The sequence below is a fragment of the Myiozetetes cayanensis genome, unplaced genomic scaffold (assembly GCF_022539395.1).
Source record: "Myiozetetes cayanensis isolate MyiCay16 unplaced genomic scaffold, myiCay2020 scf7, whole genome shotgun sequence".
Lineage (NCBI taxonomy): Eukaryota > Metazoa > Chordata > Aves > Passeriformes > Tyrannidae > Myiozetetes > Myiozetetes cayanensis.
The window spans coordinates 3164666-3191986 of NW_026087964.1; the positions used below are offsets into that span (position 1 = coordinate 3164666).

The following is a 27321-nucleotide window of genomic DNA, read 5'->3' on the forward strand; positions in this document are numbered from 1 at the left end:
TAAACAATCAGAAGTTCAAGATCTATTTGGTATTGCCAAAGCAATAATATCAGGTTTACAGAAAAGAATTCAGACATAACCCCCAACTAATTGTCAAGCAAACATTTGTATTTGTTGCCTTCCCAGTTGCAACAATCTGACAGGGAGAACTTTGGTTATTTAGAAAGTGTGTGATGAAACACATGCACGTGTCTTTTTCACACCACCAAAACCCTGGATGTGGGCAGGAATTGTGAGTGTGGCTGGTGGTGTTTCACCCATGCTTGGCTTCCACAGAAATTGCTTCTCACCCTTGAGCATAAAAGAGACGGGCTTCTCCACTTTAAAAGTAAGTTTTGGCAGCAAACAGTTGCATTCAAAGCACTGCTGTCCAACGAGCTTCACAAATAACAAAATTCCCACTTGCTTAGATGGTTGGGCTCACGTAGCACTTCTGCCCCACCCGGTTGTATTTTTGGTGTGTGAGTGGGACACCACTGGCTCACAAGCTGTTTGCTGTCAGTCCTTGCTGGTCTAAATTCACCTCCGGGTGCCAGGCTCTGTGATGGTAAAATCTGGCCTGTGACCACTGACTCGGCTTTAGCTGTGCTGTGTTAATGGACTCTTTCAGGATCTGCTTATTACTGCTTAAAAGGAAAATGTAAGAGATCGTAGTCTCTGAATAATCACAGTTTTCACTGTCTTGGGGTATGAAGAATGTGGATTAAACACTATGTAATTTGGGGAAAATATACAGCTAGTACAGTAATATTTCATTAGACATGATCAGTGCAGTAATGTGATGTTACATACGGTGTAGTCAAACAGTTCAATACTGCTGAATGGCAATTAAGTAAAATAAATGATACATATTAGCACATCACAAGAAAGCACTAAAGCACTCTACACAAACTTCCGTGCCTTTTTCTTTTTTAACTCATAAGCTAATTAATTTTTGGAAACAGTCCGCATTTATGAATTTTGGAAACTAAATGAAGCACGGTAGGGATTCCAGTTTAATGCCTGACAAAAACTGCTACTCTTTCAACAGTTCTGACAGGCACAGCTGAGTCTTAAAAGAGCTATTCCCTTCTCTCCAACTCTTTTTTTTGTCCCTCCAAACACTCTGTTGCCATATTAACAAACAATGTGACAAAAATTTACTCTTTCCCCAACAGCATATTGTTGGGAGCTATTTTCTGATTTATATCTTTCTCAACTGATTCTCAAGGAACAGTGTGGGAATTAACCACAGCAAACAACAGGAAGGCTTTCAATGTGCATGTAGTTTATATACAGTGTATGTTTATTTGTGACATTTATTTTACAGCTTGTATCTTTAGTGGCAATATTTGTAGCTCCATCGTGAACAACCGAGGTAAGAGTTTTCAGGGAACAGTAGTTTGGAACAAAGACTGCCCCCAAGAAAGAGGGCTTGAGTTGCAGTGTAATAAAATGTTTGCACATATGAAAAATGCCTGTGAAGTCACTCCTTGGTCTGAGTTGCAGAGCCAGGATGGATGGAGCAGATTTCACTGCTGAAGTGTTAAAACAATTAATCACAGGCTCTAGGAAAGTCACTCTGAGTATTAAGGGAGGAGAACTGCTGGGGTACCACCATGAAAGGACTCCAAGGAGCCTTCTCTATGCCAAAACAGAGTCATCTTTCTGTCCCCTCCACACACTCCTGCAGAAACTGCCAAAAGCTGCCAATCCCAACCCACCAGTGAGACTCTGAACTCCTTATTTCTGAACCCCAAGAGGCTGCTGCCTCACCCAGTGTGCAAAAATGCTTCAGCAGACTGATGCCTTAGCATTATTATTGTTATTAGCTGTCTGTGATTCACAGTGTGAAGGAGAAGGACCACGGCTGGAGTGTGGCTTGCTGGTTTCCAATTGGAGTTGAGCCGGAAATGTAAAGCAGTTTTTCTCTAAATCTACAACCAGGGTATCAAATCCTTACACGAGCTCGTGAAGATACAGACCTATCATGTCCCTGTGCATCCATGGCAGGGTATCAGTTGTTCTGCCAATGCATACACACACCCTCCTGCCTCACATGTGTCCTGCAAAATGTGAATGGATGGGCTCTTTCTCTCAAACAAATGACTTTGAGGGTTCATGTCATTCTTTTGGGAGGCATAGGTTGGGAGAACACCAATTAGGTTAAAGGAAAAATTCTTACTATAGGTATAAGCTGCTTTATATTCCATCTACAAATTTTCCACAAGAAATATTGAAAACCCTGACAAAGTGACATACCAGCAAATAAAATTTGAGTTTACTGCATACAGACTCACATTTTCTGACTCTTTTTTTTTTTTTCAAAAACTCAGTGCCAACTGTTTCCGTTGCCATTTTTCTCCAAACCTGCTCTGCCAACCAAATGTGTCTGATATGTGACTTTCCACACAGATAGATAGTATTGCAACTTTTCAAAATACTAGACCGAGGGTATTAAGCATATTGGTTTAAACTAGCACAAAAATCAGAGGATATGAAGGAAGCAGACAACTGGCAGAACTAGCCTTTCCACCACATATGTCAGCAAGACCTATAGCTTGGGAAAACGATGACTTCTGGAATACAGCACTAATGTATTTACCGTATGCTGTGCTGGAAGCTTTTTACATTCACGCTAATAATCTGCAAACTTGGTAATTTCACATAGGCAAACTAGAGGTCTATTTTTATGTTTCAGCCAAGATTTAATGTATGGGGCTGAAACATTGCTAGGCTGTGTTATTTTTACCCCCACACTCTATAGGCTCTATTGGTTAAGCTGTGAAATGCTGTCAGAAGAAACAGCAACTGCACTGTGCTTGTGGAAACTGCACTCCCCTACATTAAGGAGGTTATTTGCCTTGACTCTTATTCCTTTACCTATTTATTACTTAGTTAAAAAAGCTGCATAATTTGTAAGTGGCCTGCCATTACTAGGAACTGCAGAGATTCCAACAGAAAGTCGGAAATTTCAGAGCTTACAATGGAACAAATAAATAAGGAATCCAGGTTCCCACATCTATTCCAACAAGAGTAATATCAGAGCACAGAACAGCAGAAGTCTTGACCAGGGCTATTTAAACAGCTCTCATTTTGGTATTTCTGTCTCTCCTTGCTTTAAAAGCCTTCCAGGATCAATCTACTGTTAGCGTTGTATGGGTAACAGCAGAAAGGAGAACATGCATGAACATCTGAGTACACACAAGGAAGAAAGCTGAGCAAGACTAGGAGGTAATGTTGAAAACATTCCTTGATATTCCTGCCTGCTTTTGTTCTTCCTCTTTTTATCCCATCCTCTATCTCCCAGCTAGGCTTTTCTGCCCCTCTCCTGAACCATCCTGATTTATAATGTTCCCATGTTCCAGGTGACTCCCAGCATAACATAAACCCCTGAGAGCTGCCCCTGTCCCAGTCTGGGTCCTGTGTGCAAATGGAGGTCAAAACCATAGTTGAAATTGGACTATTGTTGAAAACAGCCCATCTGTTCCTCACTCTCATCACACCAAGCCTTGCCCGTCATCACCAACAGTGACTCCCGGAGCTCTATCCTGCCTGTTTCAAATCATTTGAGCTCAGAGGAGCTGGAGATGGCTGAAATACATTTTTTTTAACACATTCTGGACAGCCAAATGCATAAAGACACAGATGTACTTAGACCATCTCCAAAGTCAGCTTCTGTTTGGCTCCACACTGAGCTGGGCAAGGATGTCAAACGTGGCTAAAATGTGTGCTCGGTTAAGGCAGGGGCCAGAAAAAGCCTTTAGGAATGTCTAGTGGGACTGATTTCCTCCTCTCTTTTGTGTTGTTTCCTCCAGATGCTTTAATATGAGGACAGACAGCCCTTGATCTTGTGATGGAGACTGCCCTGATGGGAAATGTGCTGTGTGCCTTTATCTGAGAGGCCCTGGGTTGGAACACCACATGTGTGGGGTGATTCTCTGGAGTGCCAGGATCAAAGTGGAATCTCTCAGCATTGTCCATTCTCTGCAGTTTTTTGGTTGTGAGTCTTGGCAGCACATCTGGGGACAGTGCCTGGTTTCAGAGTACTGCAAGGTGGACCAGGATGTAGAACAGCCACTTTTCTAGATTTGGTGGCTTCTGAATGGCTCTATGACAGCAAGGTCAAGGTTGCTGCGGCCAGGGCTGTGAGGACCTTTCCCAGGTCCTGCATTGAGAAGGAAAGCCACACTCTCTATTTGCAAAACTGAAAGATTTTTCCTCCTTTGCTAGTGGTAAACTGAGTACCTTGATAACAAAGCTTGTTCACTCACTCCTGACACTGAAAAGCTTTTCTTTCACACACAAGTCATGTCCTTCCCCACCTTGTCACCACACAAATATCACTTTGTCCCTAGAAGGTTCTTTCCCTACCCCATGCAGACACCAGGTGCCCAGCTGGCACCCCAGTCCCTGGTCCTACTGCACTCTAACCAGTCCAGGACAAGTATTTAATATCGTTCCAAGGGACAAAGCCTCAGGGCTTTAGATGTAATCAAGGGCAGAGCTGCCCAGAGCCCACAGGGCGCACCAGCCAGAGATCATCGGGGCAGGACATCACTAATCTTGTCCCTGGAGACACACTCAGCAAGACAATGCTTTTGCTAGGAAAGGCAGTTTTCCCTACAGAGTGTTGTAGGAGTCACGGGTTCTTGTGATGCAGATAATTTAGTGACTGCAGAGTGCTAAAGCTCTCTGGAGCTGATGGGATACCCAACAATCCTAGAGGTGCATTATGAAAGAACTCAAAACACTACAGCATGGACATGAGCAGTGTCCTCCTATCTGCATGGGAGAGAGTAGCAGGAAGAGTGGTGTACTGGCATATGTCAGGCCATCAGAAACAACATGTGCTCCAAAGGCACACAAAGCTGATCTACAGACTGAAGAATGTTGGCATTTTTGACACAGACACCACAGAAGGAGAGAATTATCAAATTGCATTTTCTCAGGTCATGAGCAGGTTAAATTCTAGAGGGAACAGAGGACCATCATAGATAAGCCGACAGTGCTGCATCTTGATGAGTTACGGCATTCTTTCCTGACTGCCAGAACAAGAGAGTTCAAAAATAAGTGGTAGCAATTTCACATTTTAATTGGCACAATTGTAGAAAATGCTCCTTGGCAAGTATCAGGTATTATGTCTAACAGACCAAGCATTTGTCTGCAACAGACTTCCTTTGTGTGACAAAGGAATAAATAGACATTATGCTACCTTATATGGCCTAAGCGTCACCTTGTGAGAGAGATAAGTGATGACTCTGAAATGAAGCTGAAGTTGGCAACGATAATGCAAACAAGAGGATACCTTCAGCATGAGTGGCGACCCCAGTGCATGAATAGCACGATTCTGATTTGTAATAAAATCCTATGCTATTGTTTGTGTGTGCATTAAACACCCTTGTAGTGAAATATATACTCGTGTTCTCTCCCAGCAAACTTCAGAAGATAAATTAGTGCTCTCTTATGAGTTAAAGCCAGAAACCTGCAGACAGAAACACTGAAAAGAACTGGAGGTCTGTTCAGTCTCTGTGTCTCAAAGTTATACAGCACGGCTTCAGCAACCACTTCTTGATGAGGAACTGAATATCCACTGTGATGGTTCATTGCCCCTATCCTGAGAGACACGTGTGTTGCCAAAATTCTCTCTCAAAATCAAGCCTAAATAATGTCTTCCTTCAGACCACTAATGTTTACCCCACCAGCATGACTAACCCCTGCTTCCATTTTTACCTGTCATGTACTTGTGCACTACTGTACCTGAATTACTGTTTTAAGTTCCAGGTCAGCTCATTCAGCCCCTCACGCTCATACATCTTCAGGGGCTTTTCTGATGCTTTACGTTCAGACTCTACACCACATCGTGGCTCTTCTTTTTAACGTCTGTAGCTTTTCTATATAAATTCCAAAGCGAAAAAGCCAGAAGAGTACCGATTTTACTCCCCTTGCCCAGAAGAGCGGTGTGACTAATTCGTTTAGAGGTAAGTCAGCACCCTCTGGTGTACCGTTAGTGTACTGGAAATTTCCTTACAGATAAAAGGACTAATTCCTCAGGAAAGCAAGAAAAATTCTGTGAAGACAGATGCCTAAGAGATTAATATGTAAACTTCTGGGCTTATTGGAAGATAGAAGAAACACTGCTTTTTTTCCCTTCTTCTCTTCTTAAAGAATAAAATACCAAATTCAGTATTTTCAACTTTGTTTGAACAAATGCTAAAAGCACTGAACTTGGCAAATGACATTCCTTAAACTGCTTTTTAAAATTATTTTTCCTAGCAATTATTTTGTATTATGTAAGAGCCACTTAGATGTAAGTTTTGAAAAAAATTCACATTATATTTAGTGCACTAATTGCTTTCAAAATTTTCATTTTTTTCTGAACTGGAAAGCAAAAGGGTGTCATTCCAAAGCATTTCTGCTGAGTATGGGTAGCTCCCATGCCTTTGCTTTTTTACCCAAATTACATTCCAGTTCCTCTTCAAAATGCATTAAAGAGCTGTAACATCTCTGAAGATGAGGTTGCTGGATTTTTTTTTCCTTCAGGATAGAACTGTGGGCTCAAACAGATTAAGTGATACAGGTTAAGTAGAAGCTACTACTAGATACTAATAAGTAGTTCAAAGCAGAAGTAAAATAATACAAATACTCATATACACTTCTTTTCTTTACTGATGTGATGCTCCAAGTTCTCCTCTCTACCTACAGCCAAAAAGCACAGTCTGCTTACCAGAAAAGGTAAACTGATGATTGCCTGAACCATGAGGAGTGCAATCAGATTTTATTAGCCTCATTTTTCAAGCTATTCTAGCTCATCTGGACCTAAAGGAGAGCAGAAAGTTTTAAGAGTTACACTACACATCTTTATTTGTATATGTCTATTGCATTGTAAAATTAAGTCTTTTGAATGAAAGCCTGCTTGAAAGGAAATTTACTGTGAGATTTCACTGTTTTACCAGTGATGGTAATTGGTGAGTGATCTCAGGTAAAGTTAGGGTCAAAACAAAACAAAAGTATTTGATGACTCAGTCATACTAAAATTTTGCCAGACATGCACAGTAATGGTGGAAATGTGAATTTAAGAGGTATTCTCAGAGGAAAAAGTTGCAGTCTGGCCCTTTCATTCAGAGTCTCCAGCTGCTATTTCAGTGCAAGAGTAAAGGTAATCTTCACCACGTTTTGTCTCTTCATCCCAGTCCTCCCATTTCACTCCACTTTGGGAAGGAATCATTGCTACCTAAGTCAAATGGTAAACTTCAGGAAGTGTGGAAAAGATACTGTGTTATGAGACTGGTAGAGCCCTCTAGAATGTGACATCCCTCAAACCTTACCCCTTTCCAACAGCGCAAACTGTTTTGCCAAGTTCTTTTCCAAGAACCAAACTTTGAAATTCTGAAATCAATGCCTTAACACTTAGGTAATAAAGGCTGTTTATTTATATGATATATTCGAAGCCAGATTTGTAAAAACAACAAGACTTTTCACTTCTGTTCAAAACTGTTGTAGACGTCAATCAGAAAGATCAGTGATGGTTTAAATACAGCATTCATGCTGAACAATTAGCTGGTTTATGCCAATTTGACATTTTATTGAAGTTACAAATGCTTTGATATCCAAAGACCGTGTAGTGCTTCTCCAGATGTTTATTGACCAAAGAATTCACAGATGTTTGCTTATCTTTCTGCTGAATGTCCTCCAAAATTAGTCGATCCTAGAATAAGAATACAAGTACAAATGGAAAAAAACCTTGGTGAGACTAAAGGAAAACTTCCTTCACATAAACTATTTTGGGAACTTATACTAGGAAAATAAAATTATCAGAAATTAAAAATAAACCTATATAATGACAACTTTTCTATAGCTATTTTCATGAATGTAAATGCTCCTTTGTATTTATATAAAACAATTAGGTTTCTCTTTCCATAAAAGCATTTCTGCTGTGTTTCGCTTTCAGCTACACAAGGCAATCTCCAAAGCATTGTTCTGTATGTGAACTGCCATTAACTTGCAAACACATAGCTCAATGAAAATTAACACAAGTTCAATACAGTTTTTTTTAAACTTTAATTTCTCCTAATGTAGAGTTGCTCCTAGTTAGAGAGTCTATCTAATCTATTTTTAGTCTTTTTGTTGTAACTATGCAGAGCATCTTCTTTCTATCTCTCTTGCTTTGCAGGAGAAATAGCCTTTACTGTCCTCTCATCTTTCCCCTCTGGTCCATCCTGCTTCCTCTTTTACCCCAGTATTTTGTAGTCCTATCTCCATTCTTCATAAATTAGTTACTCTGCTTCCTCTCTAGCCTTTGCTCTGTCCCATGCACTGTTCTGCTCTCCTTTTCAACTCCCAACCCCTTTAATATTCTCACTTCTTCCCCTATTCCTTAACACATCTCTGTTTCTCTTCTCTGTCTTACCCTCTGCTCATTCCCTATTCATTGCTCATTTTCTGAAAGAGTTCACTGATTTGTTGATTTCCATTAATACTCCCTAATTCCTAATAACCAGATGACTAATACTCTACTTCTTACTCTCAGAGTACTGCAGTTTCCTTCTACTTCCTTTTTTTCCCTGCTGGACACAGTGAGGTGGCAGCTCTCACCCACGTTCTCAACATGTTCTTCAGTCATGCAGGAACTGTCACCTATTCATCCTTTTAATTACAGACATTGTTTTCCTTCTTTCCCACTATTCTGCTTTATTAAAGGACTCCTGTTGACTATCCCAGTCTTGTTATGACTCCCATTGCACTTTTCCTCCACTCACGTTTTTCTTTCCTCTACTCCTTAACTAAACAGAGATTTGCTGCACAATTAGTTTTTGCCAAAATACTGTATGTTTTGCATTCTTTGGAAATTGTGGGGTTTTTTTCTAGAAAACATTTATGGACATTATCAGATTTAAATCTCTGTTAAAATATTCTGAGGTGAAGCAATAACATTTTCACAGCAAATACTCTACTGGAAATAAGAGTAAGGCAAAATACAATCACAAACATCAGCATTTTTCATGTTTTGCTGAAAGCCTACTTCCAATTTTGAAATATCATCTTCACGTTGCTCATTTATTTCTAATCTATTGTCTCCTGTAAATAAAAAATAAGCTTCAATGCTGAAAATTTTTCTGGAAGTGTTGAATGTTATCTTACAAATACACTTGCCTAACTGTTGTCTTTGCAGAAGTCCAGAGATGGTGATTGGATGTCTTGCAGAAAGCTGTGGGGAAGGTGATGTAAGTGGATACAGCTGAGGGGTTCTGAAGTCAGAATTACCCCACGATCCCCTTCTACTGCTCTGTGACCCAGATGATGACGGACACCCGTTAAGTGGTAATCTTACAGGCGTGGATCTGTTGATGAAATGAATTCCTGCGTGTGATTTGAGGCTAGTGTCATAATAACACAAGAGGTTTCAAAATTACCTAAATTCACAGTGCTAATATTTTAAAAGAAAATATTACCAGAATGACATTAAAAATTATATGAGAATCAGAGACATAAAAAAATAAATACTTTGTTACATATATTTTAAATTTGTCTTTGCAAATACCTAGGAAGATATATTTGGCTTAATGATTGTAAGGAAAAAGAGCTTACTTTTTCTGGAACGATTTAAAGTTATTTCTTCATGTTAATAATTCTCACAGTTGGAGACATTTTCAGTGTTCAAATGAAAAACCTGAAACACCTGCTCCAGGCTGCATGAAAAGTTCAGGTTATTCAGAGAACAGCCCTTGAGCAGATATTGTGCTGTCAGCTCTGATTTTTATAAGAATGATAAAGCAGGGACATTGTTACACTTTCTTACTAGAAAATTACTACACTTTATATAGAAGTATCATGACTGCAGATGTCCACAGCTACAGAAAGTCAGACTACCTCAGCACATTTTTGAAAAAAGTGATTTCTAAATAGAACCTTCCACCAACAACAAACACATTCACTTAGATGATAGCCAGCCTGCACAACATTTCTTCAGACACAGGATATAACATTTAAATGTACAGATTAACTACCTTGTAGATCCTGCTCCAATACTTTGACTTGACATTATTAGAGATGACTGAGAACTTTTGTAGGCTACACTACCTGTAAGAATCAGATTTATAAAAACAGAACCAAGGTGAATTACCCATTTTCCTTAAGAGAGAACCTTGGAAACAAAGATTAGTACTTTAATTGCATGATCTGGGACAAAATCATGATTGGTTTATTCAAGAGTTAAAAATGGAGCACAATTACAGCAGTCAATGAAAGAGCTTAGCTGTCACCAAAAAAAAATCATACTGCACCACGCTGCAAATCATTTTCCAGTTAAACACACATGTTGGTTTCTTTCACCTGCTTTCATTTATTAGACTATTACTAGACTATCAAGATAGCTGTGCTGAGATGCTCCAGTTCTTCAGCTAATCCTCTTTTGCCATCCACCTCTGAGAAGGAAATTTTCTTTAGTGCACCATTAAATCATTGCTTCCACTTGCCCTTCCTTTTGCACGTACACTTTGATTCATTCAGCTTTGTCCACTGCCAAACTTTATGGGCTGCTTCTGAAATGTGCTGAACACATAACTGTTCTACATATAATTTTACTGTCTTAATAAATATCTATTTATTTTTAGACACAATAAAAAAACCAGTTAACCTCAGCTCCCTTTATCTTGTTATCCATAAATTTATAGGCAAGCATGCATTTAGGGAGGATCTGAGCATATAAATCAGACATAACATAGAAAAGGCAATTTTTCCTCCTTCATTGAAACTGCATTGCAACTGCATTTGTCTTTGTTTCGGGACATTTACACCATGTAAAAACAGAGGAGTGCTAAAAGCTCCTCATGGGGCTGGAGATGGATTCTATGAGCTGCTGAAGCCAAGTAAAAGCCTGCCTGGGAATGCACTGTCACAGAAACTTGCTGAATGTAAAACCAAGAACGAGAGGGACACATGAACAGCAGACCTGCAAAGCATTAGGAATTCTGGGAAACTCCTCACAAAGAGTTCTCAAGAGACTGCACTAATTTCAGTAGGCTGTTACTCATGTCTTATTCGCATCTGAGTGTCACCCAAGCTCTGCAACAGCCCAGGAATCAAAGAAAGTACTGGCAGGTAAAGCATCTCAGACTTTATTACAGTGATATGAATGAAAATAAAAAAATTACCTTTCTAAAGAAATTCTTGATCTCAACTTAACTACCTTACTTTTGTTATTAAATACTTTTTAAACTTCCACTTAGTTTCCCCCTTTTCCTCATGTTATTTTTAATATGACATTGTGGACAATGTTAATCTCATAATGTTAATTATGAAGGTTAAAAGAGGGTCAATAATGTATATTGCAAGTATTCCTGTTCTCTTCAACCACACACATTGTATTTTCTTTGCAACTGTTGACTTGGACAGAAATCAGTTTGGCTGCAAGTAATAATTTACAGAACAGAAGAGGTAGGTACTAGGAAGACATTTCATACTTCACTTTAAGCATTTCCCATCTGCTGGATTGATGCCTACTTGGCAAGTTCCTTGCACCTCAACACTATTCAGGTTTTTTTTAGTAAATTGCTAATGTATGGATTTTAATTTATTGATCCTTTTAATGTAATAGAAATCTTATTCAGCTACAAACGTTACTTTTACTCACCCATACGTCCATCCTGTGGTGGAGTTATTACTGACAACCTTGTGGGACCAGATGGTGTCTCGAGCTAAATGAATGGCAAGTCATTAACCACTGTGTAATAAGTATATTAATTATAAAGGCATTTTAAGCAACAGTGTTACATTTTTGAGGTCTACAAAGCCTGCAGATTTCTGGAACTCTCCACTGCCAGTTTTATTCATATCACCAAAACGGCAAAACCTAAGAATTAAGTTACTATTTTTAGAGATCTATGGGCAAGGGGGAAGTCCATGTATTTTAGTTTTATTCTTATCTGTCACATTCAGATAAGAAATATATCAGACACTCACACTATTTTCTGTGCTGAGATTCCATTCCTAAGCTATCATCTGTTCCTGGACGTTACCTCTGCAAATCAGGACACTAATACAGTGAAAAGCTCCTGCCTTTATTCTCATGTTAGCAACGTTACTCAAAGCTTGCAATTCCCTTCTCAAACATCAAAGTCTAACGGTGCTTTCAGACCACTGGCTCCACACCTGGCTTTTTCTTACCATGGGAAGATACTACACACACTTTGATGCCCCTGAGCACAGACAGAAGCAAGATCACATGGTCAAGCAGCAAAGAGAACCGTTTACAAAAAGTGAAAGATAAGGACTGATTTTATTTTTGGGTTGCAAAAACCTCTTTTTATCTATCATAAATGAAATTTCATTAATGTTTTGAGAGTCAGTGTGATGTGTAGTTAAGAATGCCAAGGGATTCACCTCTTGCAACTCCAGACATCTGCAGTGACAGTATTTACATCCTGATCCCCATAAATTCCCTTTATGGTCAAGGAAGAGAAACAGGAATGAGACCAGAAAGTTTCCTTTAAAAAGAGGTGAATCACACATATCATAATCCATAGGTTATGCCCACGGGCCTAACCATCGATATAGGCCTATCTATGGATAACTTATCCATAGGCTACAAAGGAAACCCTGAGATGCTAGCACAGATCTGCACTGTAGCCAGTAGGTAAAGGTGAAAATCTTACTTATATTTCCACTCCTTAATATGTTAGAACTTAAATTTAGTTGCAACTCTCAGTTGCATGGATTAGCAACATTTATTTTTTTAAACAGATATATTTTTGTAATACAAACATACTGAGATTGTAAGAATTTTCCATTTAATTTGGCATCACAAGTTTAGCATATCTGAAATCAGCATGTACATTAGAATTGTTTAGAAGGGGATAGGGGGAGAATCCTATTTTTTGCAGCATTAAGAATAGGACAAATCAAAAGCATGTATGTGTGTCTATATACATATATTATATACATATATTATATACACATATACATTTAAAAAAACACTTACTCTCCTCATTGGTGAAGGTACAGGATCAATCTCCATTGCCTCCACCCTTGCAAGAAAGGTCAAAATAAGTATGACATTGTAATAAAAATAACATTTTCATTATAACAACTAAAATTTTATTAGATTCTGATGTTAAATTTGACTAATAATGAAAAAGCATAATGCATAACACATAGGAGTATTTAGGACGTATTCCAAAACCCACTAGCAGTAAGAAAAATCTATTAATTGATTCTGAGCTTTAGTTTAGACATTTACAGAGAAAGTTATTTTATGATCAGCCTTGCTATTCTTGTATTTAAGTCTGAATAAACATGCATATTTATATATTTGTCACCTTTCTCCAAAACCAGGAGGATTCTGAAATTTTATTTTTTGATAAAAAAGAAAGTCACAATCATATCTATAGAAATATCTTCACTTGAGCAAGCTGTATGTTCATTTTATTTAAAATTAAAAGAGCCTTACTAGAGTTCATCCCATCTAATTTTTAGACAATTACAATGTACATATAGGCAGACAAGCCATTTAGTTTTCCCCTGTAGTAAATGGAAAGTTTCTCACTAATAATCTATCCACTAATTAATCTATCTGTGTAGTCTATGTATCTGTTTATCTATCCATTCATTCAGAAATTCTTTAGAATAAAGTCCATGATGTCTTAGATTTTTTTCCAGTGACTAAAAAGACAATCTATACAAGTAACTATTAAGTAGATAAGACTTTCCTCACTTCTTTCATATATAAACAGTTTGCAGAAACAAAACACAAAATCAGAAAATATACTTATTTTAAACTCACTACAAAAAAAATTGACTTTCTGTACAAAGTATCATTTAAGATTTTCGTTGAAAATTAACTAATTTGTACCTACGTTTCAGAAGCAGAAGGATGACTAGAATGAAGAGGATATGAAGAATAACTATTCTGTTTTCTTGAAGGAACTGAAGTCATTAAGAAATTTAATATTAGAACATAGTTATATCCAGTGATAGGTATTCCATAGTTAATATCTTAAACCAACACTTCTTACTGGAAAATGGATTTCTGCTTGTACTGGAAAAGGGCAGCTGTGGAGTTTTTTCAGGTGGTTTCATACTAAAGGAGAAACAACAGATGAAAATGTAGAGTTGGCTTGATTAGTTTAGGTTGATTAATAAAGTATAAAATCAAAGCATTCTATCCTTCAATAGCTGGTTTTAACATGACACTAACTGCCATGAAGCAAAATAAGAATTTATTTGATAAGATATGTATTTTTTTCTATATTATAATGTCTGTTCCCTAAAGTACTTTGCCATAATGTCTGCAACACTCAATGCATACCCAACAATATCAAAACAGTAGTTAATTTTTACTAGAAATAGAAAAGATGTGAGCCATGTTACAAAACTCTGGTAATTTTGTAAATGGGGTAGACACCAGGAAAGGTATCATAATACTTTCCATGCTGATGCTAGAAAACTCATTGCAAAATATACAGAATGGTTATGTAACTGCAAATAAAAATATAAAACAGATTAGTGTCATAGACTGAAAGTTCATTTTCAGAATAACCATTGAGTTGAATTTTAAAACAAAAGGATTTCTTCTTGACAGGATCAATTAGTGTGAATAAGATGGTTCTGATGTCAGAAATCACTATTCATTTATTTCTGTAAAAAGATGTAAAAATATATGAGAAAGGCAAACAAAGCATGACTTTTTTATCAGTAAACCTTTATATTGGCTGATTACACTTACTTTTGCTGCATTAAACCCCTTACCATTGTATCTGTTGTATTTGTTGTGTTGCTTTCTTGAGAGATTCCTCCAGCTTTGCTGCCTGTGAGATAATCATAGATTTAAACAAAATCTCTTTGTTGTGAAACACAACTTCATTTTCATCCAGCTAGTATTCTAAAGAGTTGAAAGGCTGCTTTCTACTGGTTTTAATCTTAATAAACCATTGCTATTCCAGATTATTTGGAGCTGATATTGATGTAATACAGATCCATCAAACAGTCAGTCTGGAAGAGATATACTTCTTTTTGGCAGTTACAGACTTAGTTTGATTACCCTCTGTTAAATGTGCTGGTAATATTGGATAAATGAATACTAAGAAAAGTGCTTAAAAACAGTTTTCTTTTCTTTTTCTTCCTCTTATCCATATCTGATATAACAGCTAAGTTATGTTTAATATGGAATTATCTGAAAAAGCTACCAATAACTGTAGAAAATACCAAATATGATCCCATATTTCTCATTTAAGATTTAAAATGTAGACAGTTCATTGCAGCATCTATTTGTAATAAGCTTAAGTGAAAAGTATCTCCTATTATATTATAGACACAATCAAAAACATCTCCATTAAAGAATGTTATGAGCTTGCAAAATTGAAGAATATTAAGGTCAAAAACATTAGGTCAGCTCCCTATTATGTATATTTTTTACAGTCTTTCATGACACAAACATATATTATATTTTATGAAGGATGTAAAAATTTACTCGGTAGCCTCAAAACTGCATCTATATTTTATCCTTAATTTCCACTGTGTGACCTTAATCCTTCACACTATTCATATTTTGATTTGAAGGTAAATTGTGAATTTGCTTAACTTCTCCTTCTCCTCACAATACTGGTTGAGTCATTTAATAACATTACCTGATATACCTTTATAAAATCATATTGTTTGTGGGAGATATTATGCTCTTTTTGCAGATGCAAAACTCTGCAAAACAGATTAAAAGCGAAATGTAATTTATATAAGATTTGTTTTTTGGTCTTCTTTTTCCTCTTCCTAATGAGAGCCGGGTTTGATTAAGAAAGTGGCCAGTACAGATGTCAGGAAGGATGTATTGTCACTCTGTAGGACTGGATAATTTTAAGATCAAAATGCCTTAAAGAAGGTGAATGACTATTTGGTTTCCAGCATATTGGGGTCCTGGCACAACACGGGGTCTAGACTTGCCAGGAATATGGATACAAGTTCCCACACCACACACCATTATCTGCACACTGGTATCTGCACAACTCTCCAGATCAGCAGCAAAGCAACTTTTATGAAGGTCATGAGAGCCTGTTGGTTGACAGTGACAAGGATCAGACACTAGAAATGAGGAAGGGGACCATAAACAAGATAGCCAAGCACGAGAAAATGGAATTTCCTCATGCAGTACTCCACCCTTCCCAAAGGCCAAGACCCATAGAGTGGAGAGAGGAAGGAAGAAGCACTTGTGTCAAAGGATAGATTTGTCCTTTGTCACCTCCCCAGGCATCACTGCATCTGCCAAGCTGTTCATACTGTAGAGCATTCTTGCTCCATCCTTTTCCCACCCACCTTCATCTCAAAGCCAGTGGCAAGACAACTTCCCTGGCTCCTTCAGGCTCCCTCCCAGTATCTCTGGAAGAGGAAGCACTGCTAACCAACACTCACAGGGAGGGGATGGGTCTATCATTACACAGGGACTCTCTTCTCTTCCTTGCTCACCTCAGCCTCACCGACAAACCATTTCTCCACCAAAACAACTGTGAGGCTTTTTTTAGGTGTTTAAGACAGTCTCTCCTGACCCCGATCCAATGCAAGCAATTTTAATATACTAACAAATGCACAGAATGGACAAAACAACAAAACCACCCAAAACAGTGGGCTCACTGAAGCAGCAACAAACTGTATTTTCAACTGTTCCGGTACTGTCACCTCAACACTTTCGTTAGGTCAAGCAGCATCCTTGAGTACTTTAAAACCACTGTCAAATTCACATCTCGGCAGTAAATAACTTAGAAACTTACCATCAAAAAGTACCAAGACTCTCTTCTTTGGAGATAACATCTTTATTTATGCTAAATTCTATTAAGAGATGTATTTCACTTTGTCTAATGGTTTCAGTTTTACCATCTGGAGTCAGCACAATAGATTAGAAGGGGAATGAAATCAGGATTCCTCCACAGCCTGGCTTTGAAAGCAGAAGGACAGAACCTTGAAAAAAACTACACACCTCAAAGTGTACCAGGACTGATCCCAAAATGCAGTCATGGAAAACAGGGATGAATGAGCCACAGAGCGTTTAAGTTTCCAAGCTGTTCTATCCATTTCAACCACACCAGAAGCTCTCCTGACACATGGAATGCCAACTGACCAGCTGCATGAGTTTGCCTCTGTCACTTCATATATTGGGTCGAGTCACCAACATTGCCAAGTAGCTTTCAGGGATATCCCTGTTCATGTCCTCAGAAATGAAGGAAACAGCCAACTATTTTATCAAACATTTAGAAGTAGCTGAAAAATGAAAAAGAAATTCGCCTCCCACTCCACAAAGGAAGAAGCACAGTCACAAATTCAGCACCTGTTCTCCACAAAATAATTAATTCTATCCTTCTTCCCACTGAGCTATCCCAAACTCAGGATACTAGCCCTTAGTCTTGTTCACTGCTCAAGCTTCTCATGTCCCTAGTCCTCCTTCCCTCTAGGTTTATCTTCTAGCACCATTTTCTCCCCACCTCTTCTACTTCCCTCTCCATACAGTGAATTGGTTTCTTCCTTTCTGTCCTTTGATTCTCCATTAAATCTTGATCAGCCCACAACTAAAATATTTTATTAAATAATCGTAAGCATAATTAATAAAGTCCTCACAAAATTTAAACAATTAAAACCTGGTATTTGTAATGACAGAAATTAGACAATCCTGATTAATTATTCTAAGTATTCCAATAAAAGATTAATATAGTTTCTAAAAATAAACCGAAGTAACAAGGTAAACACAAGAAAAAGTAAGAATATCACAGAGTTACCTTTTGTTTGTAGTGTACTAATAAATGCTTACGGTGTTTTTCTTGAAATTCTGAAATCTGAAAACAAGTACAGTTACATTAAGCTTCATAAAATTACATTTATATACCTCAGCAAAGAAGTGATGGAAAAGAACTATTTCACAATATTCAAGGTTTTCTATATTTTAATGAGTAGTTACCATATCTTCTTTAAGTCCTCTCAAAAAAAATCCCCAAAACATTTACTGTCATTGATAAGGTCTCACAAAGTTTAGTTAATCTAATATGACCTACCCTAGAGTTGGCAGATTTATTTCACTGAATTCATATTTTAACACTATGTTCAATAAAAAGGCAAAGACATTAGAAAGGCAGTTTAGCTGCAGTGTTTCTTATTCATTAGTGCTAAGCAAACACATAAAATTAATGCCAACATAAAAAGTAATCTGTCTTACTGGCAATTATAACATGCCTTGTAAAAATATCCTCTTAATTAAAAAATAATTGTTAGACACACCGCCTGGTGATGTGTAAGCACTTCTGGCGTCCAAATGAGGATCATAAACCATGACAGGTTAAACATAAAAACAGACAAGGCAAGACAAGAGCTTGAGGAACAAATTACCATAAGCAATAACTTCTAATAAATTCTTCTTCTCACGTGTTAGAAAACTGCCAGAAAATGTGTAGGAATGGAGACAATCAAGAAGAAACACTCTGAGAATATAAACCCGAAGTAGAGTATCCAACTGAAATGGTTACTTTTTATTCACTGTGGAAGAGCGTGGGGGTTCCCATTAACACTCATCAAAGAATCAGAAGTGTCTTCAGAAGAACTGATGGAAGAAAGATCCACTCAGAAAGCGATGGCTCTGAGCTGCCTCCCCTCACTCAGAAATGTGTTCTTGGGTCTAGGAGAAACCTGTGGATATGTCAATTTAGAGCCCAGTACCAGTTAAAAAGAAAATCAGATCTTAGCAGTGGTTTAAAAAGGAATAGGGGACATCATTATTTCTTTTTAAAAATGCCTATTACTATATCCTGAGTCTGCTTAACATCTTAGAAAGGATATAGAAGGTCTGGGAATCATTCAAGATTAATCAGAAGTATGTAAGAGCTTCAGTAAAAGAATGACCACACAGAATATGAAGCTTCACGGCTGAAAAAAGACAGATGAAGAAGGGATACATTAGCAGTCTGAAACTAATGATTAGCACAGATGGAGTGCACTTTCCTCCAGAATGGGATTCAAGAGTATCAAATGAAACTAGCAGGTTAAAACCTGAAAAGGAAACCTTCACCATGCAGTGAACAACCCTTCAACTGTATGAGATAGATGCTAAAATTCAGAAAACAATTTAACAATTATGAGGGGAAAAGTATCCACCACAAGCTTCTGAATGCAAAGGCACCAACCCCGCCTTGAGAAATCCCTGTGCCACAAGCTGTTGTAAGCTGGGAGGCTGTTCTGAAAATGTATCACTACACACCAGCCTTGCTCTCACGTCCTTTCCTAAGCACCCACTGTTGTGGCGGGATATTAGATTAGATAAACTTTTGCCCTAACAGAGTAAATGTTGATGTCTTTTGATGCTGGAAAAAGTTCTGACCATAACTCAATGCCTTCATCACACTTCAGTATGTTGTTCCCAATAGCTTATCTCAGGCTACGGAAAACCCACCTTAGTCTTTTGAGATTGTGTCCTCTATTTCCTTCCTTTAATACATTATGGAGATCTATATTCAGATGTGATTGATGCTGTGATTGCCTGCATTTGTTCAGTTTACAGAATAACTGCTGATCATGCTGTTAAAAAGGGGGTTTGTAAGGACAGAGGAAGGCTTCACGTTTACTGTGTGTCACCTACGCACCTGAGGAGGAGCCCTGCTGAGGACAGGGAACAAGCTCAGCTTTGAAGATGTTTGTGAAGCACAGAGTAAAGCAAATGTAAATCCGTCATCACAGCGGAAGAAAGCAGGTGATCTTCCCTGGGTTACTTTTCTGCAGATGAGGGAACTCACCAAAAGATCAAACTCACCAAAAGATCAAACTTGTTTGCAGCTGAGTTCAGGGAGAATGTACAAGAAGAGATGCAGAAAATGAGGAGGCCATAAGAGTTTTTATGCATTCATTTTACCCACACAGCTCCTAAAGCTCTTGACTGGAAACTAAGCCTGAAGGAAGGAGTCCTACCTGGAGTTTAGAGAAGATAAGGAGGACATTTACCTTGGAATCATTTATTGTATCTATCTGACCAAAAAGGAGACTTCCTTTGATTTAAAAATAAAAAATAAAAAGGGAGAGAGAGCACAGCCAGCCCAGAACTGTAGCCCGCTCAGGTTTTCACTGTGTACTTTTTATTGCTATAATAAGGGCACAATATCTGGGCACGTTTAAGCTTCTGGTAGAACTAATTTTTCATTGCATGGCATTGAAAGTGATTTTACACCATTAAAATAACCAGACTAGTGGCCCTTAGATAGAGTTTGAAAACATAAGCAGTGACCATAATGAATAATTTATGCCTTTTTAAGAACTTTGAAACTGTGGACTTAAGGAAGTAAAGATGGTAATGGGTATTTTCAAGCAATCACTCATACACTTTTCCCATTCACATAAAAATCAGTACGAGCTGCTGATAATCTTATAGAGCTAAAAAGTTTTAAGGTAGATTCACCTGTGTTATTTCTTTTGAGTATTTATTGCATAACACATCCACTCCCATGAAAAGTGCCTGAATATCAGGATTTACCTACGAAGAAAAGAAAGTATACCAAGGTTAGTATTTTTATTTGCAAGTTATATTAAATAAAGCATTTTGTAAGGTCTTGCTTAAATTGATTGATGTATACAAATAAACAACCAGACAGACCATGAGTAGGATAATACAGAAATTGAAAACAAGCACAGTTTTCTTTAACGCCCTTATCAACCATCTGGAAGGCTTTTGTTTAAATATATTACACACGTATAGACTTACTCTAAGATAGTAACAATTTCCAGAGGACATTCAAGGAAGATGCCTCCTGGAAGAGGCAATGCCTCCAGACCAACAGCCAGGTTTCTGGAAGCTCCTCTTCAGGCTTTCTGGTTTCACCATCCGCAGCCACATGGGTGCATCTTATAATCAGTTTTGTTTCAAAGTCCTTTTTCAGAATAGTTCCAGTGCTGACTGGGATCCCTCTGTCTCTCCTGCCTGCTGGGCAGCAGAATGCCATTGTGGAATAAGACAAGAGGTTTTAAATCATAGCTGAATTTTTCAAGTATTTTATGATTTGAGATTTTTAATCAGAGATCATGATGTGGCTTCACAAATGGCCCTCTGTGCTTTTAGAAAATGCTCAGTAAGTGCTCTGTACCTAACCCATCATTGTATAAAGATATAGTTATTATTTATAGTGAGAAAAAAATGCTGCAAAATATAAAGTGAATTTCAGATTGATAGTGACATTTGGACATCTATCCAAAACTACAAAGCAGTGTAGATAAGTGTTACTTTAATCCCGAATACATGTATTCCTAATTAGTAAATCAATCCCAGAAGTACTAAAGAATCCTGAAAAACTCAAAAAATAGAAAAATTTTAAAAGATGAGTTATTGAAAGAAATAAGTAGGCCACCTGTGAATGAAGCATAAGTTTTCTGGGAGTCTAAGAAACCAGAGATGAGTGCAGACACTTAAATTAAAAATAATGCATTGAAATCAAAGAGTTAGGCTTTGCTCCACTTAGAAATGCACAAACCTCTAGAGGGGCAGAGACAGTATTTTTACCTACACCAAAAACATTTTAACACTGATATAAAGTCAAACACCCAAGACTAAATAACAGTTGTATTTGCCAAACCTATTTTTAATGTGTGCTTAAATTGTATCTCTTTAATAATAAAGGGAAATTGAGTCTCTAAAGCACGAGACATAATCATGTGAGGAGCTAAATTAATAAACCTGGATTTGCAATAGATTTGCACCTTCTGTTCTCCATATTCTGACATCAGCTACTCTGGTGTGCTGTACTCAATTCACCTGATGGTCAGCACCGTTTCCTCACGACAGCGCCGCACGCGGCTGCCAAACGCACTTCCCATTATTGATGGGCTGTCCTTGCATTCCCCTGGCCAGGGGAAGCAGGGAAAGCTGCTGTGCCTTGCTTTGCCCAGCTACTCATCTCTACAGAACTCACAGGAGGTAATTAATTGTATTTGAGACTTCCTCTGCTCTTTCGAATTTGGTTGACACAAGCCAAAGCGTTCAAAAATTTCCATGGGCTGAATGGACAGATGGAGAAAGAGAGAAGCAGACAGACAGACAGACAGACAGCACAGTCTAACCTAACCATGGTATTTAGGTAAAGAAAATACAAACAAGGAGAGAATACTTCATGTAGAAAATTAATATATTCATAAAAGTACACTTAGCATTGTTAAATGATCTGTATTCATAGGAGCCAAGCTCTTGCAATCTATTTAGGATTCTGTCAAAGCGATGACTTTGGTTTAAGTACCTACGGGATTTCAAAAAAATAAAACCCAACCAGCTTTATGCTGATGTAAAAACTCTTTAAAATAAAGGTTCCTATAACACTGTTTATATTTTATCTGTTGCACGGAGGAGTAGCAGATGTTAATATGATATTCCACAATAATGAACAGCGAGATTCTGATTTATCATAACGCTTAACCATCCTCTGGGGAAAAGCAAGTGGGGATCATGAGACATACAAGGAAGGTATAAAGGTGACAAGAATGCATTACTGTAAAGATGAGAATATTTAATGTGTAGATGGTGATTGCCCCAACATACAATTTAATTAGGAGTTTTAACACATTTATAGGACCTCCTCCTCATTGGGAATTCTTCCACAGCATCTAGCTCATAAAGCTTACCAGGTATATTTCCACTCAGGTTGCTGAATTATAGAGCCATGACTTTTTTATATGCATCTTTAATTATCATTCCAATCATTTTATCTGTTCTTAATCAAGGATAAGCAATCATCATTAATGTCTTTTTAAAAGAATATGGTAATTTGCTTCCTTTCAGCCCTCCAGAGCAGTGGCAGATTCTAATGAAACATCTAATATTTTTGTTCAGTATCCCACTCATTGCATTTTTTAATTCCTTTGGTATTTTTGAAGTAAATTATTAAGTTGTGTTGAAATACTGCAATTTAAGACTGATCTAACTTTAAAATTAGCTTTGTTTTGAGCAGGGTGGTGGACAAGATGACCTCCAGAGGTACCTGCCAATTTAAATTATCGACTGAAATTAATAACAAAACTTGCAGCCAGAGTAGGTTGATAATGAAAGCATATTAAAATATGTCCTCTAGTATTTTTATGAGAGGCTTTTTCAAATTTCTTTAATATTTGATTACTGTGTGCATTGTCCCCTTGTACGATGATTGCATTTTGTCATTTTGTTGTAATTTTTTTATTTTTGGTATCATTGTCTTCTTCACCCTAATTCAGTTCTGCAAGATTCTGTGTTTACAAATATGAAATATACTGTAACAGTTTTTTACTTTTTTAAATACAGCATATAGTAGTAGAGATTTCTGTATTTAGATATATGTCATCTCAGTTTTAAACACATCTAGAGAAATCATGCCCTTCTTCAAGGTCATCTCTTCAGGGTTAGTCCCAAACTGTCCTCTATTTCCTATACACGACTGCCTTATAGCCTAGGAGGACTTTATGTATTAGGTGTATTGAATCTGAGTGATTATTTTTAGTGTATTTACTCTATCCTGGAAAGGCAGGCTCTTGTCTCTTAGGTAGGCAGCAGTCTAGGAAAACATAAATGTTTTCACAACCTGTTTATGAAATCAGCTGAGGAGAAGATGGTTCCTGGGAGAAACGGAAAACTTAAATATTTCTAATGATTTATCAAGAAAGGGAAAAGCTCTTATTTCTCTAGTGAATAACAAGGATTCCCAACAACATTTCATATCCTCTCTTAATCACTCCACCATGAGGAAAATCATTAAGCTTAAGAGAAAACAGGGGGGAAAAACTACTTGAAAACATTGCTTTGCCATCATGCAGATTTTCGATTCAGTCCATTACCCAAAATAATTCATTACGGTTCATTTTCTCTGATGTACAAATGCCAAAATCAATAAACATTTTTCCACATTTTGAAAGCAGTCACTGATGTTATACACCAGCCAGTCACATTCCTTGAAAAGTTTAGAATGATTTACAGTCCAGAAGAACCTGAAAACCTAAAAAGTCTCCTCAGGCTTTAATTTGAAGCAATACATACAACTAAAAGCTGTCTAGTGCATAAGTATCTAAGTTTAACAATGTATTATCAGTAAATATTTATGTCACCGTTGGCAAATATAAAAGGGGAGCATTTTGTAATGCAAATAATTTACCTGTTAAGCAAACCACAGATCAATGTAATGCAACAATACTAAAGCTTCATTTACCTGTTTTGAAAGAACTAACGTCTGACAAGCAGTTTTACAGATCAAACATTCATCTTTTTTGCCTGTAAGGTAAAGACACATTTAAAATATACATCAAACTGAGTAGATACTGAATACATTGTAAATAGAACTCTGTGCCTAAACCTATGCGTGGAGCTTGTGGAAGAAATCTGCAGGTTATACGAGAAATGTGAATAAACATGAATAAAGAATTTGTTTCTTTAGTAACCATTACACAGAGTGGCAGAGGGAATACGTGTGTGAATGTCATCGGGTCTTACTCCTGCAAATAAGCACTCATGTAAATGATTTTATGAATATCATTAGTGTCACAGAATGCAGGTGACTTTTAGTTCCGTTGATTTAAATAGGACTACTTGCCTGGTTTAATTAAATGTATGCTTAAGTGCACTAATGACTTACAGTCAACCAGATATACGGCTTTTTAGACCGGGGCCCAGTATGCTTCTCTCAATAAAATACATGAGACCTTAACATCAAAGAATTAACAATTTTACCTTGTGAATTCTTGCAGTGAGAAAATAATAAAATCTCTTTTTAAAACTTGGTAATTTTTCAACTGTCTCTTTATTTGCAAACATACTACAAAATATTTATAGCAAATGCATATTATTACACTTTTTATCGTTGGTAATTTTTACTATCACAGAATACGACTCTGGAATGGTACGTGACACAAGAGCTTCAAAACATCACCTCCAATCCTCCCTCACGCTGCCGAAAATTTTCCAGTAACAACACTGAGCTTTAAAACATCTTAAGACTACTTGCAAAACCTGCCCTAAACAAATCCTACGTGGTGTAAATCGCCCTTTCCCAGGATAAAAAAGCATGCCCTTTTCCAAATCAGCCAGAAGAGAACGCCTTTGTTTGTTTGTTTCACAACCTTACGAATCATAAGCATCCAGAATAGAGTGTTATTAAAGCCTCCAATTTCCCGTGCCCAGGGCTTGCTCTCCAAGCCGTATTTACCTGGAGGTGGACACCAGCGGGCTTTAGTATTTAAAGAAAATCAACAGCAAGGATTGAAAAGGTTTATCGACAGACAAGAAGGAATGCTCAGGCCCTTCTCTTTTTTTCCACAGCGAGTCAGAAACACGAAGGGTAAGGTGAGGGTGCGCACGCCAGCACTGCCCGGCACAGCAGCCATTACCTTTCTGGAGGCAAACCTCGCAGAAAACGTGGCCGCAGCTGGTGAGGCAGAACCGCGGCGTGGGCTTGCGGGGCTCGCAGGAGCAGGAGTTGCAGAACACCCGGAGGGCCATGGGCCGGAGGGGCAGGAGGGCCCGGCAGCGAGCCGGGGGCCGGGGCAGACGCGGTCCCTCCTCAGGGCGAGCCCCGCGGGCGCAGCTCCGCCATCGCCCGCCCGCCTGAGGCGGCCCCGGGCGAGGTGAGGCGGGATCGCCCGCCCCGCCGCGGGGCCTGAGGGCGGCGGAGTTCGACCCTCACAACCCCACTAAAAAAAGTTGTATTTTCTGGCCTCTCGCTGCCAACCTGGAGCGGCGCCCACCCAGATGGTCCTCTGCGACTCTCCCCTTCCTTTCCACAAAGACTAGCAGAGAATTTAAAAATCTTAGGAAACTGCCTTTTTTTTTTTTTTTTTTTTTTTTTTTTTTTTTAAGATTTTTGTTTTAGATTTGGGTCCCTAAGTGGGACCTAACTAGGAGAAAGAGAGCAGCTACTGCAGCCAGCATGAACTCAACACGAATGACCCAGCTGCCAACAGGTGAACATTTCTCACAGATCAGTCCCCTCCATCTCTGATCTCACAGCCTGGATGCTCAAGGGAAATCTAAAAAGTTACCTTATAAACATGAGCCTGGGAACGAAAAATTCATAACTACAGAAACCCGAGGACTCCAGATTAGTTTTATGATATATTATAAATTCTCCCCATTAGCCTTTCCATCTTTTATCTTCCTTCCTTCCTTCCCCACCTAGTAAGTCTTTTAGCATCTCACCTTCCCCTGCTCTCGCCCCCCCCATGGGTACTCAATCAACCCAATCCTGACTTCAACTCAAATGCTGCCTCAGTCACTGAGTCCTTCTTCTAGATTTAGCTTTACATCTGTAGAGGGGGGAAAGAATACCTGACAAAAGATGGGGTTCAAGGGGTAAAAATGTTAGGGGAAGACAAAGGTTGTGACAGAGAGAAACCAGAGTTAGAATCAGAGTAGGGGATGAGAGAAGCTTGAGAGTTACATACAAACAATTTTCTCATAGGTGCAGGGTGTCTTCCTTCAGCTGCTCGATGTTACATGGGGCGCAGTTTTTGAATCTGAGCCTGACCCTCATAGCCTTAAAAGAGGTTGTTTTTCTCACCTCTCACTACCAAAGTAGAGCAGTGCCCATGCAGAGGGTCCTCTGAGAGATTCCCCCTCCCTTTCCCAAATGTGGGGAATGGACCTGGACCCTCAGTGCTCCAGGCAGGGGCTGCAGCAGGAGCCCCATCCTCCTCATTCCTCCTGGGCCAGCAGGTGTGTGGAAAAAGGTTGTGGATTCCACTCCCTTAAATGCAGGGATCCGGGAAGCTTGTTAATTTGCTGTCACAGCTTTGCTATGGCATCTTTCAATGAGGAAAAAGAGCAAAACAAGGAGTTTTGATTTTCATTTCTTAGACAAAACAAAAACAAACAAAAAAAACCCCCACAAAACAAAAAACAAACAAACAAAAAACCAAACAAGCAAAAAAACAAACAAAAAAAACAATAAAAAAACACCCCACAGTTTGCTAGTTTCCCTTGATGAAATTTTTAGGAAAAAAATCTCTTGCAGACCTCGTTGCAGTGCAGGCTGTAACTCTGGGTATGTCAGAGCCACAAACTGCAGAGGAGGATCCTCTGTCTTTTAACTTCACGAAGGTTACTGCCACCAAAGTGCTTCCCAAGAGTTGCGATTCAGCTTTTGCTTTATAGAGTTAATTAAAAATCTTGAAGGACACTGAAAACATTTCATCAAAGCAAAGATATTTAATGGCTATTATTCTTATTATTATAGATAAAGAACTAAGCACTCTCAAGCTATTTTCAAGGCTCTGAGTCTCAGTGCTGGTTTGAATATAGGCCTAATTAATAGAGAGAAACACAATCAGCTCCTTTATAAATTCTGGTGTAGTGCCTGTCCTGGTTTAAAAGCCTAAGTGTATTGTGAGTGAGAT

The 27321-nt window shown here is 38.2% G+C and overlaps 2 protein-coding genes across 2 annotated transcripts in view; both read right to left on the reverse strand.

Annotated features, from left to right (window-relative positions):
• PTCD3 (pentatricopeptide repeat domain 3) overlaps positions 1 to 27321 on the reverse strand; it is an 822782-nt gene that overhangs the window by 568859 nt on the left and 226602 nt on the right. The gene's annotated exons all lie outside the window — the stretch shown is intronic.
• RNF212 (ring finger protein 212) lies at positions 7650 to 25429 on the reverse strand. Its single transcript, XM_050338104.1, has 12 exons — positions 25318 to 25429; positions 24144 to 24205; positions 20387 to 20461; positions 17730 to 17786; positions 14725 to 14783; positions 13992 to 14056; positions 13833 to 13902; positions 12959 to 13004; positions 11612 to 11675; positions 9987 to 10059; positions 9133 to 9320; positions 7650 to 7687 (listed from the first exon to the last, which is right to left on the reverse strand). The coding sequence occupies exons 1-12, from the start codon at positions 25427 to 25429 to the stop codon at positions 7650 to 7652; spliced, it is 909 nt and encodes a 302-aa protein (XP_050194061.1).